Source organism: Solanum verrucosum, unplaced genomic scaffold (assembly GCF_900185275.1).
Source record: "Solanum verrucosum unplaced genomic scaffold, falcon-dt-bn FXZP01000032.1, whole genome shotgun sequence".
Lineage (NCBI taxonomy): Eukaryota > Viridiplantae > Streptophyta > Magnoliopsida > Solanales > Solanaceae > Solanum > Solanum verrucosum.
Window position 1 is genome coordinate 1,846,295 of NW_026020569.1, and position 15,098 is coordinate 1,861,392.

Consider the following 15,098-nt stretch of genomic DNA (forward strand, 5'->3'; position numbering starts at 1 on the left):
TAATATATGAACTTCATGAAAATGGTCCTTTATGTATCATAAATTGTGATCAATTTGGTCCTTAACCCTGAAATTAATATATATATATTTTTTGCCATCAAAATACACGGAATATGTAAAAGATGCGCTCGTTCAAGACTTTCCTTCCGCTGTTTCCAAAAATTCCAAAAGGGCACATCAATTTTTTTAAACCAAAAGGGCAAAATCGCTCCTGACGGAGCGATTTTCTTTTGACAAAATTGACGCCGTTACTCCTTTAAAAAACATAAAAATCGCTGCCGATACAATTTTTTTTTCTTTTTTCTTTAAAATCGCTGTTGTGAATTTTTCTTTTAACAACGCTGCCCCAGCAGCGTTTAAAAAATAAAAATAGCTGCTATAGTAGCCATTTTAAAAAAAAAGTTAATTTTTTTTTTATTAAAAATTCCCGAGGCGAGAACTGCTTAAAAAAATAATGGGAAATCGTTGCCACGGCAGCAATTTCAGTAGAAAAAATTTCCCAATTGAGTTACTTTATAATTTTTTATTGTATACTTTTTGATTGCTAGCAGCAATTGGAAAATAATAATAAAAATTCTTACTGAAATTGTTGCCTTGGTAGCGATTATTTAAAAAAATTTAAACTAAAATCGTTACACTTGGAGCGATTTCCCATTATTTTTTTAAGCAGCCCTCGCCTCGAGAATTTTTAATAAAAAAAAAATTAAACTTTTTTAAGAAAATGGCTGTTGTAGTAGCTATTTCTATTTTTTAAACGTTGCTGGGGCAGCGTTGTTAAAAAAAAATTCACAGCAGCGATTTTAAAGAAAAAAGAAAAAAGAATTTGGACCGACAATGATTTTTATGTTTTTTAAAGGAGTAACGGCGTCAATTTTGTCAGAAAAAAATCGCTCCGTCAGGAGCGATTTTGCCCTTTTGGTTAAAAAAAATTTGATGTGCCCTTTTGGAATTTTTGAAAACAGGGGAAGGAAAGTCTTGAACGAGCGCATCTTTTACATATTTCGTGTATTTTGACGGTAAAAAAAAATAAATATATTAATTTTAGGGTTAAAGACCAAATTGATCACAATCTATGATACATAAATGATCATTTCCATCAAGTTCATATATTAAGGACCAAATGGAATCAAACCCATACATTAAGGACCATTTTGATCATTTTCTCCAGATATTTATCACCTATTTTATCAAGTTTCAAAAGATTTTTTTTAAAACTTTTTGTCAAGTCAAGTTAATTCATATAAAAAATTACTAGTTTTGTAACCATTCCTTTTAATTGTCCACTGAATATAATTGGTTCAAACCATTTTTTATTTTTTTTCTAAAAATTAAATAAATTTCTTTCATGATCACACTTGTTTTAATATTAATAAATATTCTCTCGTTTTTATTCATCTAATTTATTTTGAATTGACACAAAATTTAAGAATATTCATTAATCTTGTGATCTTAAACATGTCATGTAGAAAATTAAAACGAAAGAGTTGCTAAAAGAAGAAATTTATAGGAATAATATTTTTTTACATCATTTTAAAATATATAATAGAATATTTTATGTTATTAATTATTATAATTTATATTATTTTAACGCAACTTTTAAATATATAACATAATAAAAAAATAAAATATATATATTTTTAAAAAATACACACACAAAACTCAAGCATCGCATGTTAATGAAGAGTTGTGTGCTTGTAACTACTTCTAGTCTTCTACTATATAATAAAATACATATATAGCAAAACTACTATGATGAGATGAAAAGTGATGATATAATATCACAATTAAATTAAATTAAAATATTTTTTAACTAATATTTTTTAAAAAGAGCAAAGTTTATATATGACTAATAAAATTAATAGATGGTGATAATTATTTTGGAGCTAAAGGTTGAAGTTTAGATAATTTAATTCAATAACCTTGATTTTTGGATTTAAAAAGTATGAGTATCTTTTTATTATTTGAACGTGACAATAAACTTTCTAAATTATTCATCGAGATTAAAAAAATATGTTTGGTCATTGCATATATTTGAAACATATTAAAAATGATTTTCAATAAGCAATTTAATAACTTAAGAAGTTCTATTATTTTAAAATTAAAATTAATTTCTTTAAAAGTAAATTCAATTGCTTAGATTATTCGATAAGTTGGTTATATATGCTTTTTTAAAATTATTGAGCATTAATTATTTTTTTAAAATAACTACGATATGATGGCATAAAATTTTAAAAAGCTCATTTCTTCCCTTACATCGTGTTATTAGTCATTATTAATGTATTGACTATTGTAATTGAGAAAAATATGAACTCTAAAATGTTATTTGCTCATTTCACAAAATTGTCTAAATATATAGGCAAGAGAATATTTTTGTTTGAATAATGAAGTGTACGATAGGAGTAAAAAAATATGTTCTTATGAAATTAATTTAAAGATTCATAAATTACAAAAAAAAGAAAAGAAAAGGAAATTGATGGATTTTTTTAGAGAAAAGATTTAGTGTATGGTTAATTACCCTTTTAAGTTGAAGGGATTGCAAAAATCAATATACATATACACGTGACAACAGGTAATTTTTGTTGGAGTCCCAAAGAAAAGAAGCAGTTCTCAAAGTCCGTTAAAAAATATCCCGACGGTGGGAATCGTAACCCTAATCGGCCGATGTCAACATCCGGGCAACAGCAGTTCCGGTACACGCAGACACCGTCGAAAGTTCTTCACCTCCGGAATCTTCCATGGGATTGCAGCGATGAAGAGCTAGTAGAGCTTTGCAAGCCCTTTGGTAAAATTGTCAATACAAAGTGCAACGTCGGGGCCAATCGCAACCAAGCGTTTGTCGAATTTGTAAGTTATTTTTCATTTGATTATCACGATTGATTGTCTTAAGAGGGACAACGATGGACATCCGTTTTTAGATTTCTTTATTGCGGCTAAATGTGTGTAGCTAGAGTTCAATTATTAATTGTATCCACTGTTCAAGCTCTCTCAGTTCTTATTGTTCGTTCATGGCAGCTATGCTCCATGGGTAACTCATTTTGAATGTTTAGGAAATGGCTGGGTTCTTGAAGTTAGGATATATCTGTTCAAACCCCAAAACATTGTGTGTGAGTAGACAATCCTATAGCCAGGCAAGTTCCTCGGAGTTTGTACTTGTAGGAATGCCCTGCCCCAGCCAGTAAATTAGTTGAGGTCTGCTCAAACTGGCTCTGGAATAGTTTGGAGCTGTCATAATAAATTTGTAAATTAGAATATTAGGAGCTTCCATAATGAATTTATAAATTATAATTGTAGAATAATTAACTGCTGAAATAGGTTAGTTACATTCGTGGGTTTCATTCTAAAGCAATTCTTTTGTATATACGTCTTTCCCTTGTGAGTGTGTTAACATGACATTTTTTATTACCCTCTAATGTGCATATTCGTCAACTGCAGGCTGACCTTAATCAGGCAATCAACATGGTTTCATATTATGCTTCATCTTCAGAGCCTGCTCAAGTTCGTGGCAAGACGGTGTACATTCAGTATTCTAACAGGAATGAAATTGTCAATAATAAGAGTCCCGGAGATGTTCCAGGAAATGTTTTGCTGGTGACTATCGAGGGTGTTGAAGCTGGTGATGTCAGTATCGATGTCATTCATTTGGTAAGTGTCTTGTTGCTTTCTCTCCTCTTTATAGAGGAAATATTGCCAAGTAAGCTAATTCAGGCCTTATGGACTGTTCAGAAGTCGTGCCTTATGAAGAGCTGAGTATTCATCCAATAATCCTTAATAACATTTTGAACACAGCACGATTCCCTAAGAATTTAGCATTTTAATACAAGTCCCAAAACAAAGGAAAAAAACACAACTAGTGGAATTCTATGAAGAATATTCTTATGTTGCTTTGTGTTAAAATATATTTTTTCTTATCTTTTCTCGTTTTAAAATACATTTTCTCTAGCATAGCATATTGTTCTTGGGACATTATTTTAGTTTCTTGGAACCTTTACTGCTTTCTGTAGCCCGAAACCCTGGCTATGGTTCAGATTTTAGAAGAGCTCAATCTTACTAATTATTTCACTTTCATCGCATATAACAACATTAGATGACGGCAGTGTTAACTAAAGTTGATTGAATCACAGATGGTCATTATTTAAGATCTTTTGTTGGAGACATTCTGGATATGTAATCATATCGGTCATAAACCTTTCTATGGCTTGCATATACAGGTGTTACTCTGCACTCACAATCTAGTTCCTTTGTGTTTCTTCTTCAATGTGTTTTGGGAAACATAGTACACGTTGATTGTCCTTTATTACCTTTCTCTGTCTGATTTGCTTTTAACGGGCCAAAACCCATTTCAGGTATTTTCAGCCTTTGGTTTTGTTCAAAAGATCGCTACTTTTGAGAAGGCTGCAGGTTTTCAGGTCTGTATGTCTGTGGACCAATGAGTTTTGGCTTTTTCTTAATTTTGGCAGAGTGCTAATGAGTTTCTGTTACATCTTGACAGGCATTGATTCAATTTAGTGATGTTGGGACAGCATCTGCTGCTAGAGAGGCATTGGATGGGAGAAGTATACCAAAGTATGGCTAGTCCATTGTTTGAACATACCTTGGATTTATTCATCTTGCTTCCCACTTTACGTTTGATCAACTAGTGTACTTGCTCGCGCAAAGCGCGGTCATAAAATTTTATGACAGAAAGCATATGCGGAGAGCATTTTAGATTAAATATATGAAAATAACTCAGTTTAACAGTATATGTGAAGAATGATAGAAAAGAGAACAATTATCAAGTTAAGAATCTGGAGGATGTAACCCTAGAATTTTTTGCCTTTTCTTCTTCTAAGGCATTGCTTGTATTTATCTTCCAATATGAATTATTGACACTTATATTTTCAAAAAGTTGATATTATTTTTGTTTTGCTCGAGTACCTTGTGTCTATAATCCAAGGAAATGGGTGACTGATGATGAGGTTACACATCATATTAGAGTAGAGTAGAGTAGAGTAGATTAGATGAAACAGAGGCTCACATTTGGTGTCATGTGTGATAAGAATGTGCTGCCAAGGGTGTGGCCTAGTGGTCAATGTAGTGGTTGAGAGCCACGAGGTCTCAGATTCAAATCCCAGTAGAGACAAAAACACTAGGCGATTCTTTCCATCTGTCCTAACCTTGGTGGTAGGAGGTGATAGGTATCCCGTGGAATTAGTCGAGGTGCGCGAAAGCTGGCTTGGACACCACGGCCATAAAAAAAATAAAATAAGTGGAATGATAAAAAAGGGAAATAATGAATCCATATCCTATAAAAAGAAACATCCCAACTTTAGGAATTTAGTTAAAAAGGCCAAGAAGTCCCTTTTTTTTAAGCTGGCAGGAGTACTTTAAGTTATTTTGGGTAAATCAAAAGTGGGTACCATGCTTACCTGCTATCTTCCTATATATACAGAGATGGCCTTTAAGCAATAATGGGAATTCTAGTAAAGAATTGTTTCTTTTTTAAAAATAATAATTAATAAACCTTTAACTAGGTAGAATAATTTAAAACAACAAAGTAACTGTAAGAGTTAATGTTGTTAAATGTCTGTACACAATTATAGATTTATTGATAGAGTGAATTTTATTTTTCAACAAATATTTTGAGGGTAAAATAAGAGTAGTCAAAAAATTGACAAAAAAGATAAAAACCAATAGGCGAGGTGCCACATCACCTACTTAATACCTCGCTTTATTATACAGATAGATTTTTGGGGTATAATCCTAACTTTATTTTTTATCACAGGTACCTTCTTCCAGAACATGTTAATCATTGTCACTTGCGCATCTCATATTCAGCACACACGGATCTTAATATCAAGTTTCAATCTCATCGAAGCAGGTAGCACAGATTTACCTAGACAGCATTTTGTATCTCTGACTTTGTTTCTTTATATTCTTATTGTTATTGCTATACTTGCTTGCATTTTTCTTTGCTAATTTTATCATTATCTGCTTTTGATTTACAGTTGAGGTGTTTTCTAATTTTTTATGCTTCTTGTCATCTAGGGTTTAGTGAAGCTCGGCAGCTAAAACACAGATGTGTTTGTCATGGCCTCGTAGTAATTTTCTTGATCTCATAATAGTGGTTAACAACATTCTTCTCATTTCTCATTTTAGATGATCATGTGAAGATCCTTGTTTTTATACTGAGTTCATGGTTTGGAGAATGCTTGTCTATTGTTGTAGGGATCACCTACTGTGTATTCATTTCAAATACGTTAGATGGGTATATTTGCCCTTAGTAAAGAAGTATGAATGGATGAATGTTGACTTTTATTTGTATCTGGCATCACTTATCGTGGGGATCTAGTTAGAAAACAAAAAACATGGGATATAAGTTAGATGAGTATATTTGCCTTTGGTTAAGAACCTCTGTGACGTTTATGTGTGTTCCCGGTGACTCTTCCAGTATCAAACCCTAGTTATCACTGTAGTGTCACATCTACTTACCGGTGCATTGGAAGGTATGTAGGAAAACTGATGGGGAAAACTATTAGGTTGATATAGGGATAAGAGTGAGAGTTTAGAGAATATAGTTTTAGTGAACTCCTAATTTCTGTAAAGTGTAATCTATTCGTCCATTTTATATGACATTTACTCCATTCTTTGATGGCTTAAATGTTTGCGCTTGGGACTTCCATGTTGGAGGTTTCAAGTTCGAAACCCCTTGCCAGCGAAAGCAAGGGGTTTGCCTTCTGGGTCGAGCTCGTCGCACCGGGCTTGCCTAGTGCGGGTTACCTCTCCTATGTGGTTTGCGAGCTATTGCATAGGAGCGGGGGTTTTACCCTGTGCGCACCCAAAGGGTAGCAGCTGTGGGTTTCCCTTGTCATCAAAAATAAATAAATATAACTCTCCCACCTTTCAATAATTAGTATCATAAACTATTCAAATTTTAAACTTTGATATGATATTATGTCTATAAGTCTTAACTTTTCAACCACTATAATAGTTTAGTTCACTATCACTAATATTATATATAATTCAAATTAACATCTTTATTTTCTTTACAAGTCAAGCATCATCATATAAGAAGGCATGGAGGGAGAATTATTTAGTGTTGGAGTGAAACCAGTCCAATAGAGCTGATTGAATATAGATGATTCACCAGCTAATTTGGAATTGATGCATAGTTGATTGATTGATTGATTTCGAGTTTTTCATCTCAATAGTCATATGAACTGAGCTTTTAGGGGGTGGGATGGGGTAGGATCTTATTTTTGTAGTTATTTTGTGGTATAGTTGCTGTGGTGATTCCATAACGGTGATCTTTGTTTAATAGCAGTGTTTTTGCACTTATAATTGCCTTCAAGATATTTAATGTGTCTATAATTCAACTTTTTGGGGAAATATGTATTTCAGGGTTATATAATTTAGTCGATCTGATATTCATAGAAGCTTACATCAGTTTGATTCACATTTAGTTCCTTCTTTTATTGTATAGGGACTACACAAACCCTTATCTCCCAGTAAATCCTACTGCAATGGAGGGGGTTCTTCAGGTATGTTCCTTTCCTCATTTTATTTGTTGTCATCCTTGTATCGGAAATGTCCTCACAAGGTCTGTATTCAGCCTGTTGTAGGTCCAGATGGAAAGAAAAAGGAACCCGAGAGTAATGTGCTTTTTGCCTCTTTAGAAAATATGCAGTATGCTGTTACCGTCGATGTCCTTAACACGGTATTTTCTCCCGTGTTATTTCATTGATGCCCATTATGGTAATTGTGTAGTCATTCATTTATACTCTGCTATTGTTATATTCTGCCCGGAAACAGGTTTTCTCTGCATTTGGTACTGTTCAGAAGATCGCTATATTTGAGAAGAATGGTCAAACCCAGGCATTAATTCAGTATCCTGGTATGTATGGATTGTGGGTGCTGTTCTTTGGTAGTTTAATAAACTACCCGTGTATACTTAGTCTAGGCTTTAAGATTTATGGTGGCTTCTTTATTTTCTTCATCTCTTCTTTTACGCTTTCCTCACCCCAATTTGAGTTACTTGAAAGAAAACAAGAAAATAATGTGGAAATAAAAATATGAAGGATAGAGATATGCAAAATGAAGTGCTAAGAAGTAAGGACCCTGGGACTGTCTTAACCCATGTCTATCGATGTGTTTTTTTATAAGGTATGCCTATCGCTGTGTTAATAGGCCATGTATTGCTAATACTATGGTTTGTTGTGTATTAGTTGTATACCTTATAATACTGAATAGGGTAAAAATCCTACAAAACATAGGATTAAATAATATCATGATTAATACATTTTACATGTATGAATCTAATACAACCTTCCAAATCACCCCTAGTTGATCTTATTATTCAAAAATTAGCTGATTAATGTTAGTTCTGATACAAATATAGTCAATTCAAAAACTTAGATAACAAAGTTATCTAGATCTCGAAGAAATTAGAGATAAATAATTAATATAAAAATAATTACCTACTTTACTTTACTTTAATAAAAATCCAAAGATATCAAGTTAAGTATTAATCTTACATCCAAAAAAATGTTTCCGGTAAGGTTGCAATACAAATTCATAGTCACCTCACCACACACAAATGTGTAAAAAGAAGAAACATCTCTCAAATAATATTCTCAAAAATATCAAAATCCACTCCTTTATATAGGGGAGAACTATTCAAAGTAATATGAGATCTAAATTCTACTTTTATGAAAATAATAAAATACTAAAACCTAACTAGAAAACTTTTGAACTAGGAAAGCACGTAAAATAATGCCGAACTTCTTCCCTAACAAAATAAGGAAAAAGTTGCCGACCTTTTAAACATTTGGACGTGACTTCTCCGTCCATTTTGGATGAGGATTTAAGCTCACTTTTGGGCAGAATTTTCAGCCCTATGTGGGCTTGGTTTTAATTTTTGGGGCTCATATGGGCCCTAATCTTCCTCGTCTTGGGCTTGGACTTGGATCATGGAATATGTGTAGCACTGAGCCCATTCTTCTTTGCAATTCTTGGCCTCATTCTTGTGCTCTTCTTCCACAATAAACATCTTGATTTTCATTGAAGGTCGTCAATCTTTAATGGAAGTATGCCACCATGGATGCTATCAAATCCTCTTTGACGGTTGTGGCCATTGGTTTGGTCTTGAGAAATATGTGTGAGGGCAGTAAGGAGTTATACTTGAACTGGCTAGCTTCAGAGAATGATTCTATTAACATTCCCATATACAAATACACTGCCATACCTTCATCATCCTGCATGGATGTACATGATCTAATTTGCATTAGAATCATTTATGTGAATACCCGTATTTTCAATCACCTCATGTTTAAGTAGATCAGGTTTCCTGCAGAATGCACAACGGCCAACTTATACTGAATATGATTTTGGATGTCAGGATACTCTAAAGCCTTAAAAATTAGCCAGAACTCCCAATAAATGGTCTCTATAAATGTGTTCAAGTATTTTCCAAGGAAATTCATGCATCGTTGTTTCGGTCTTCTAATGGATAATTTGATCCATGCACCCAAGGGTGTGGCACAACAGTCGATGTGGGTGAAAACTACGGGGGACCAAAGTTCAAATTATGATATAGACAAAAAGAAAATGCTTCAGTAGATAATTTATTCTCTTCTGAGTTCTGCCCAAGCCTTGGTGGACAAAATTACTCAATAATTGTATTTTTGGGAGGTAATAGGTGCCTGCTTAAATAATCAGATACACAGTATGGATATATATGTAAAAAATCTACTAAAATACTACTAATATATATCAAACCTGAACCCATAACTTTAATAGTACAAAGAGTTCAATGCAAGGTTGAACCTAGTAAGTGTAAATCTTGGATCGACCTATAGAAATAGTTGAGGTGCGTGAAAGCTGAACCAAATACTACTGTTATATAGTTAGAAAAAATAGTAGTGCACATTCTGCTATCTTACACTAGGCATTAACAGATGGGTTTGTAAACATATCATCCTGTTTATCATCTCCAAGTGCACATTCCACTGTCTTTTTTCCTTTTTTTCCATGTCATCCTTTTCAATGACATTGAACCTATTGGAACATAAGGTGTTGATGGATCAGTTTTACTGCAGATGTAACAATTGCAGCTGCTGCAAAGGACGCTTTAGAGGGACACTGCATATATGATGGTGGCTATTGTAAGCTTCATCTATCATACTCTCGTCATACTGATCTGAATGTACAGGTATAGATATGTGCTTTTGAGTTGGTTTCGAAGGGAAAAATGATGTCTAAATAAATAAAGAGTCGACACCATATTTTAAGATTCTATTACTGAAAGTATGCTTCTTGACACTTGTTCCTTCCTGCATCTTTTTCATTAGACCTCTTAGCTTGAATTAATTATTCAATTGTGTCGAAGCAGGCATACAGTGACAAAAGTAGAGACTACACAGTTCCAGAATCAAGTTTGCTTGCGATGCAACAAGCATCTGCAGTCCATGCCACACCACCTGTTTGGCATAATCCTCAGTCTGGTCCAGTACAGTCATCAGCTGGCTATGCCACTACTGGTACTGTTCCTGGCCAAGCACCACCTGCATGGAATCCAAATTTGCAGGGTGGAGGATCAACCTTTCCATCGGCTCCTACTGGATATCCTGGTCATTCATATGCTCCACCAGCTCCTGCTTATGCAACTGCAGTACATCCTCCTGGATCGTCACAGCAGACCAATCACATTTCTACTGGTAGTCGACCTTTTAGTGTAAGTCAGCCTTTTCAGCCATCAACCATGCCGCCTGGAGGTGTTCCTCCTCCTGGGCATGCACCTTATCATGGTTAATAGTCTCTCTTGGGAAACATCGAAGCTGTTATTAATTTACTCTGGCTTAGGGGTACTTGTTCACTGTCGGCGTGGGTTTGTGATGTCAGCTGTATACCTTCACATTCTCTTCTTTCTTGAACTACTCCTAAATTTTAGTTTTTGGCCTTCTTGATGAATTGAACTAATGTTTGATCTGAGAGTGGAAAAGATTCATCTGTATAATGAGTTGTTTAGTAGCAATGGTTTTTCTTATTGACATTAGCATTGTTATTCTTATTATGCTATTAAGCTGGCCAAGTTATGCGGAGTTACATAAAACAAAAAAAGATGAATTTATGCGGATAACAGCTGCTACCTGATTTGCCCTCAAAGGATTTTTCAATATTATCACAACACTCTCCAAATTATTTGTTTTAATGTGTTATTTGATCGTTTGATGTCTACTTAACATATATAAATAAGGACAAGTAATCATGTCGATTTATATTATAGAAGAATCCATGAAATTGATAACGGAAAGAAAATGGAAAAGTGAGTCGTTTGTTTTCTTCATATGCTCGTACATCATGCAGCATTGTCCGATAATTTTTGTAATCGAGCCAACACTGGAAAAAGTAAATAATTTATTTTATTTATTATCTATATTTATAAGGGAAAAAAGAATTAAAAACGAAATGATATCCCGTGATACATCATGTCAAACAGGACATATTACATCTGAAGTGGACATCTCCCCCTAGTGGCACATGAGAGATGAACTTGTGCTACCCAAAAAAGAACAAATTCTAAATTTTCACGTCTTATTTTGCTTCTCCATTTTGTTTACTATTTTACAATCTTCATTTGGAAAATCTACCCATAAAATATACGACTCATACCGATTTTATTTTAGAAACGCACAAAAATAATTTTTTTTTTAAAAAAAAACCTTTTTCATCAAATGGCTTACATAAACTAACAACACATGAAATTGAAATTGACCCATGGTTAAATTCCTGTATGATATATGTAGGTGTCATAGAAATCATGTGTTTATGTTACTATCGTAGTCATGTCTGCTATCATCTTTAGTTTGTGTTGGACAAGTGAATCTATATTTGGATATTTTCAACCATTGGATCAGTTGTCATATAAGACTCATTAACTCCTCATGTGCGTATGTAAACTATGTGGGGGGAGTGTCAGCTGTCTATCAATTTTAATACTAGTGATCGAATATGGACCACCACACCCTTTTGTTTCAACAATGAATTAATTTTATTTTTGCTAGTACAACTTGTTGATATAACTCTGCAACTACTTAGTACTTATACATGTTGTTGCTTCGTCTACGTGCTGGTTGGTACCTTAACCACATTCAGTATTTATGGCCCCTCTTATCTTTTTTACATTCTTACACTATCGCTTTATCAGCCGACAATTTTCTCTTTCGGTTTTCATCTTCAAATACATATAAAACACATGCCAAATAATATCAAAATTCTATTTACAGATGAAATTATCAAAAAATAATGTTAACTATGAGAGATCAAGTAATGGATTAGCTATAAAATTCAAAACAAAATCCTACACTTAATTTCTTTTTTAAAGTTAAGGCATCTAACCATCTCATCAAAAAACTAAATTGATTAGAGGGAGGGTAAAACCTTATCTGAATCTGGTATTTCTACTGCACCAATAAATGCATGACATGTGTTTAATATATAGTCGATTATTATCACTCAATCATGATTAATTAATACTATATATTCTTACCCGGTGATAAGTTGATATGATTAATATATAGTATTGCTATATTTTTAACATGGTTCAAGCGTAGCGTTAGACAATTGAGCATAAATGGTAAAAGGGGGTTGGAATTCAGCGTGATATTAAATGGCATCATTAAATAGTTGTAACATATAATGGACTACAACTCTAAATTGTGGAGCCTTAAAAACTATCGCCAAACATATACAGGGAAGTTCTCAAGTATGATAGTGAATTAAGAGCTACTTGAAGTAAAGAAGAGTGTGATATGACACTCTAACTTCCTAAAATCACGTTTCTATTTTTAATTTTAGTGAACAAAACAGTTGTGAGCTCGATCAGATTCAAGGTTTAAATTTTATGACTTAACATAAATCCAATATGTTGTTCAGATCATATCATATACACACACCATTTAACTTGGTCTCACCTGACATTTATTCTCTTAAAAGTATGATATGCACAAGTAGACACGAATATTTATATGAAACTGAACAAGTCGATACATGCATCCTACATGACTATTCATGTGAGATATACTCATCCTACATGAAAACTGATTTATATTATGTTATGTAGGTCATGTGTGTTTATTTATTCAACTTTATACAAATTTAAGTGTCTACTTGTGTACACCCACAGTTGGAAGACATCGATGTCAACCGAGACCAAGTTAAAAGAGACATTTATATATTATGCTTATTTTTAAAGTTATACATTTATATCTATTTATTGTAATTTTAATAAATTTTCATGTAAATTTATACGTACTCCACGTCAAAAAGTATTTGGGTTCAAATAAAACCCACCCTTATACATTAGACCCCTCTGGTTGTGACGGATGAAATTATCCCTAAATTCTTGACTATTACTACTTCTATTGTCATTATTGTTATTATAGAAATTAAGGATTAGTGGTGAATGATCATGTGATGAATGACTTTATGTCACTTTCTTTTGAAACCCCAGTGTGCACATCAAAAGGGCTAAATCATGTGCCATTAATTTTTGTTTGAAATAATCCACTAATACTCTTAATTATGATTAGGATTTAAGCATTATCTTTTGTTGATCTACTACTTATTTTGATTAACATGCATGTTTAAAGTAAAATTGGTTCATCAACAAATAACTAATTGGGCTCTCGTGTGACAAAATAGAAAGTTATACTAATCTTTTACGAAATGCCAGATGTTAGTATTCCAAATTAGTGTTTCCTAGTAGTAGTAAGTAGTAACAGCTTCATAGAACTGTTAATATCGAAGATTTCCAGAACAGAGCAAATAAAAAGATAAATAGCAAACAAAACAACAAAACGTGTGACGGTACGTTTGTCTAGTTCGATATGGTGAAAATTGCATCACTTTGCTTTCGAAGCGAATTCAAGATTTAGTGTCGGTAAATTGATCTAATTATGTTTATTATATAATTTTTGAACTTTTTGAATATGTATATAATAACTTGTTCAGTTGAACCTACAAAATTCACTTTAAATATGTCTCTACTTCGTAGTCAGAGGTAGAGCTAGAGTGTAAGTTGGGGGTTTACATGAATCCATGAGATATTGTATATGTATTAAGAAATCTACATGAAAAAGTTAATATGTGTGTTTGGTAGGATGGAAAATGTTTTTCAGAAAATATTTTCTTGGAAAGCAAGTGATGTTGTTATTTATTTTTAGTGTTTGAAATGTAAACAAAAAAAAAAATATTATTCCAAAGTAATTTATATGTAATCTAGCAAAACATGAATATGAGGATGCGTTGGTGTGAGGAGTTGGGGTTCAAGGGTGGCGGGGTGAGATGGTCAGGGGATCGGGTCAGAGAGGTGTTGGATGGATGAGGAAGAGACAATGAACTTGTAATGTCACTTATTCAACTTATTTTCACTACTTTTATAAGGAAAGTCAATTTTCCTTATTCTTAAAGAAAATGTTTTTAAAAATATTTTTGGCCAACCAAACATGAAAAATTGAAAATACCACACATTGGTGCTTTGTGGACTAGGTCTTGGTGCAATTTGTTGCGGATAATGTGGCATAATTTTGTATAATCACACTAAATTTGCAAAGACTAAATGACTAGATAAACATGGAGTAGTTTAATTTCACAAATAATATTTAAAGCAGTGATGTTATTTAGTCAACACATGCATGGTCTGAGCTGGTTACCAATGTGTACATGGAAATTAAATTAGTAGGAAACCTCAACGTCAAAATGCTTTTTGGGCTGTTATAGACTTTGATAAGATGTGTGGAGTCACTTTTATTACATCAAAAATGAAAAAATATAAACAGATGAAGCCTATATTGTCTTAGGTTTCTCATTTGTCTTGAAACTTTATGATATTTGATTGTCTGGAGGAAATCTTTTAATTTTATTTCCTGAAAAATCCGTAATCAGTGCAACACTTTCTGGGAAAATGATGGATAAGATAAGACCTCTAAATCTCTGAGTTAGATATGCCTGGTTTCTCATGTCTGAATTTTTAACTTCTTTTTTTTTTTTTAAAAATAAAATAATTTCTTGGTCAACAATATTCACTTAACCCAACCACCTCACACGCATAATATTAATAGGCT

The 15,098-nt window shown here is 33.0% G+C and overlaps 1 protein-coding gene across 2 annotated transcripts; it reads left to right on the forward strand.

The window, feature by feature from the left end:
* The first annotated feature begins 2,559 nt into the window (after positions 1-2,559).
* On the forward strand, positions 2,560-11,044 carry LOC125811168 (polypyrimidine tract-binding protein homolog 1). Of its 2 annotated transcripts, none has more exons than XM_049490689.1 (10): positions 2,560-2,844; positions 3,433-3,642; positions 4,344-4,406; positions 4,490-4,563; positions 5,762-5,857; positions 7,460-7,517; positions 7,589-7,693; positions 7,789-7,870; positions 10,074-10,186; positions 10,367-11,044. In XM_049490689.1, the coding sequence occupies exons 1-10, from the start codon at positions 2,662-2,664 to the stop codon at positions 10,784-10,786; spliced, it is 1,404 nt and encodes a 467-aa protein (XP_049346646.1). In that variant the 5' UTR covers positions 2,560-2,661; the 3' UTR covers positions 10,787-11,044. The 2 variants fall into 2 exon arrangements, with proteins under 2 accessions (XP_049346646.1, XP_049346647.1); XM_049490690.1 differs by having other exon boundaries at positions 10,074-10,139.
* The last annotated feature ends 4,054 nt before the right edge of the window (positions 11,045-15,098 follow it).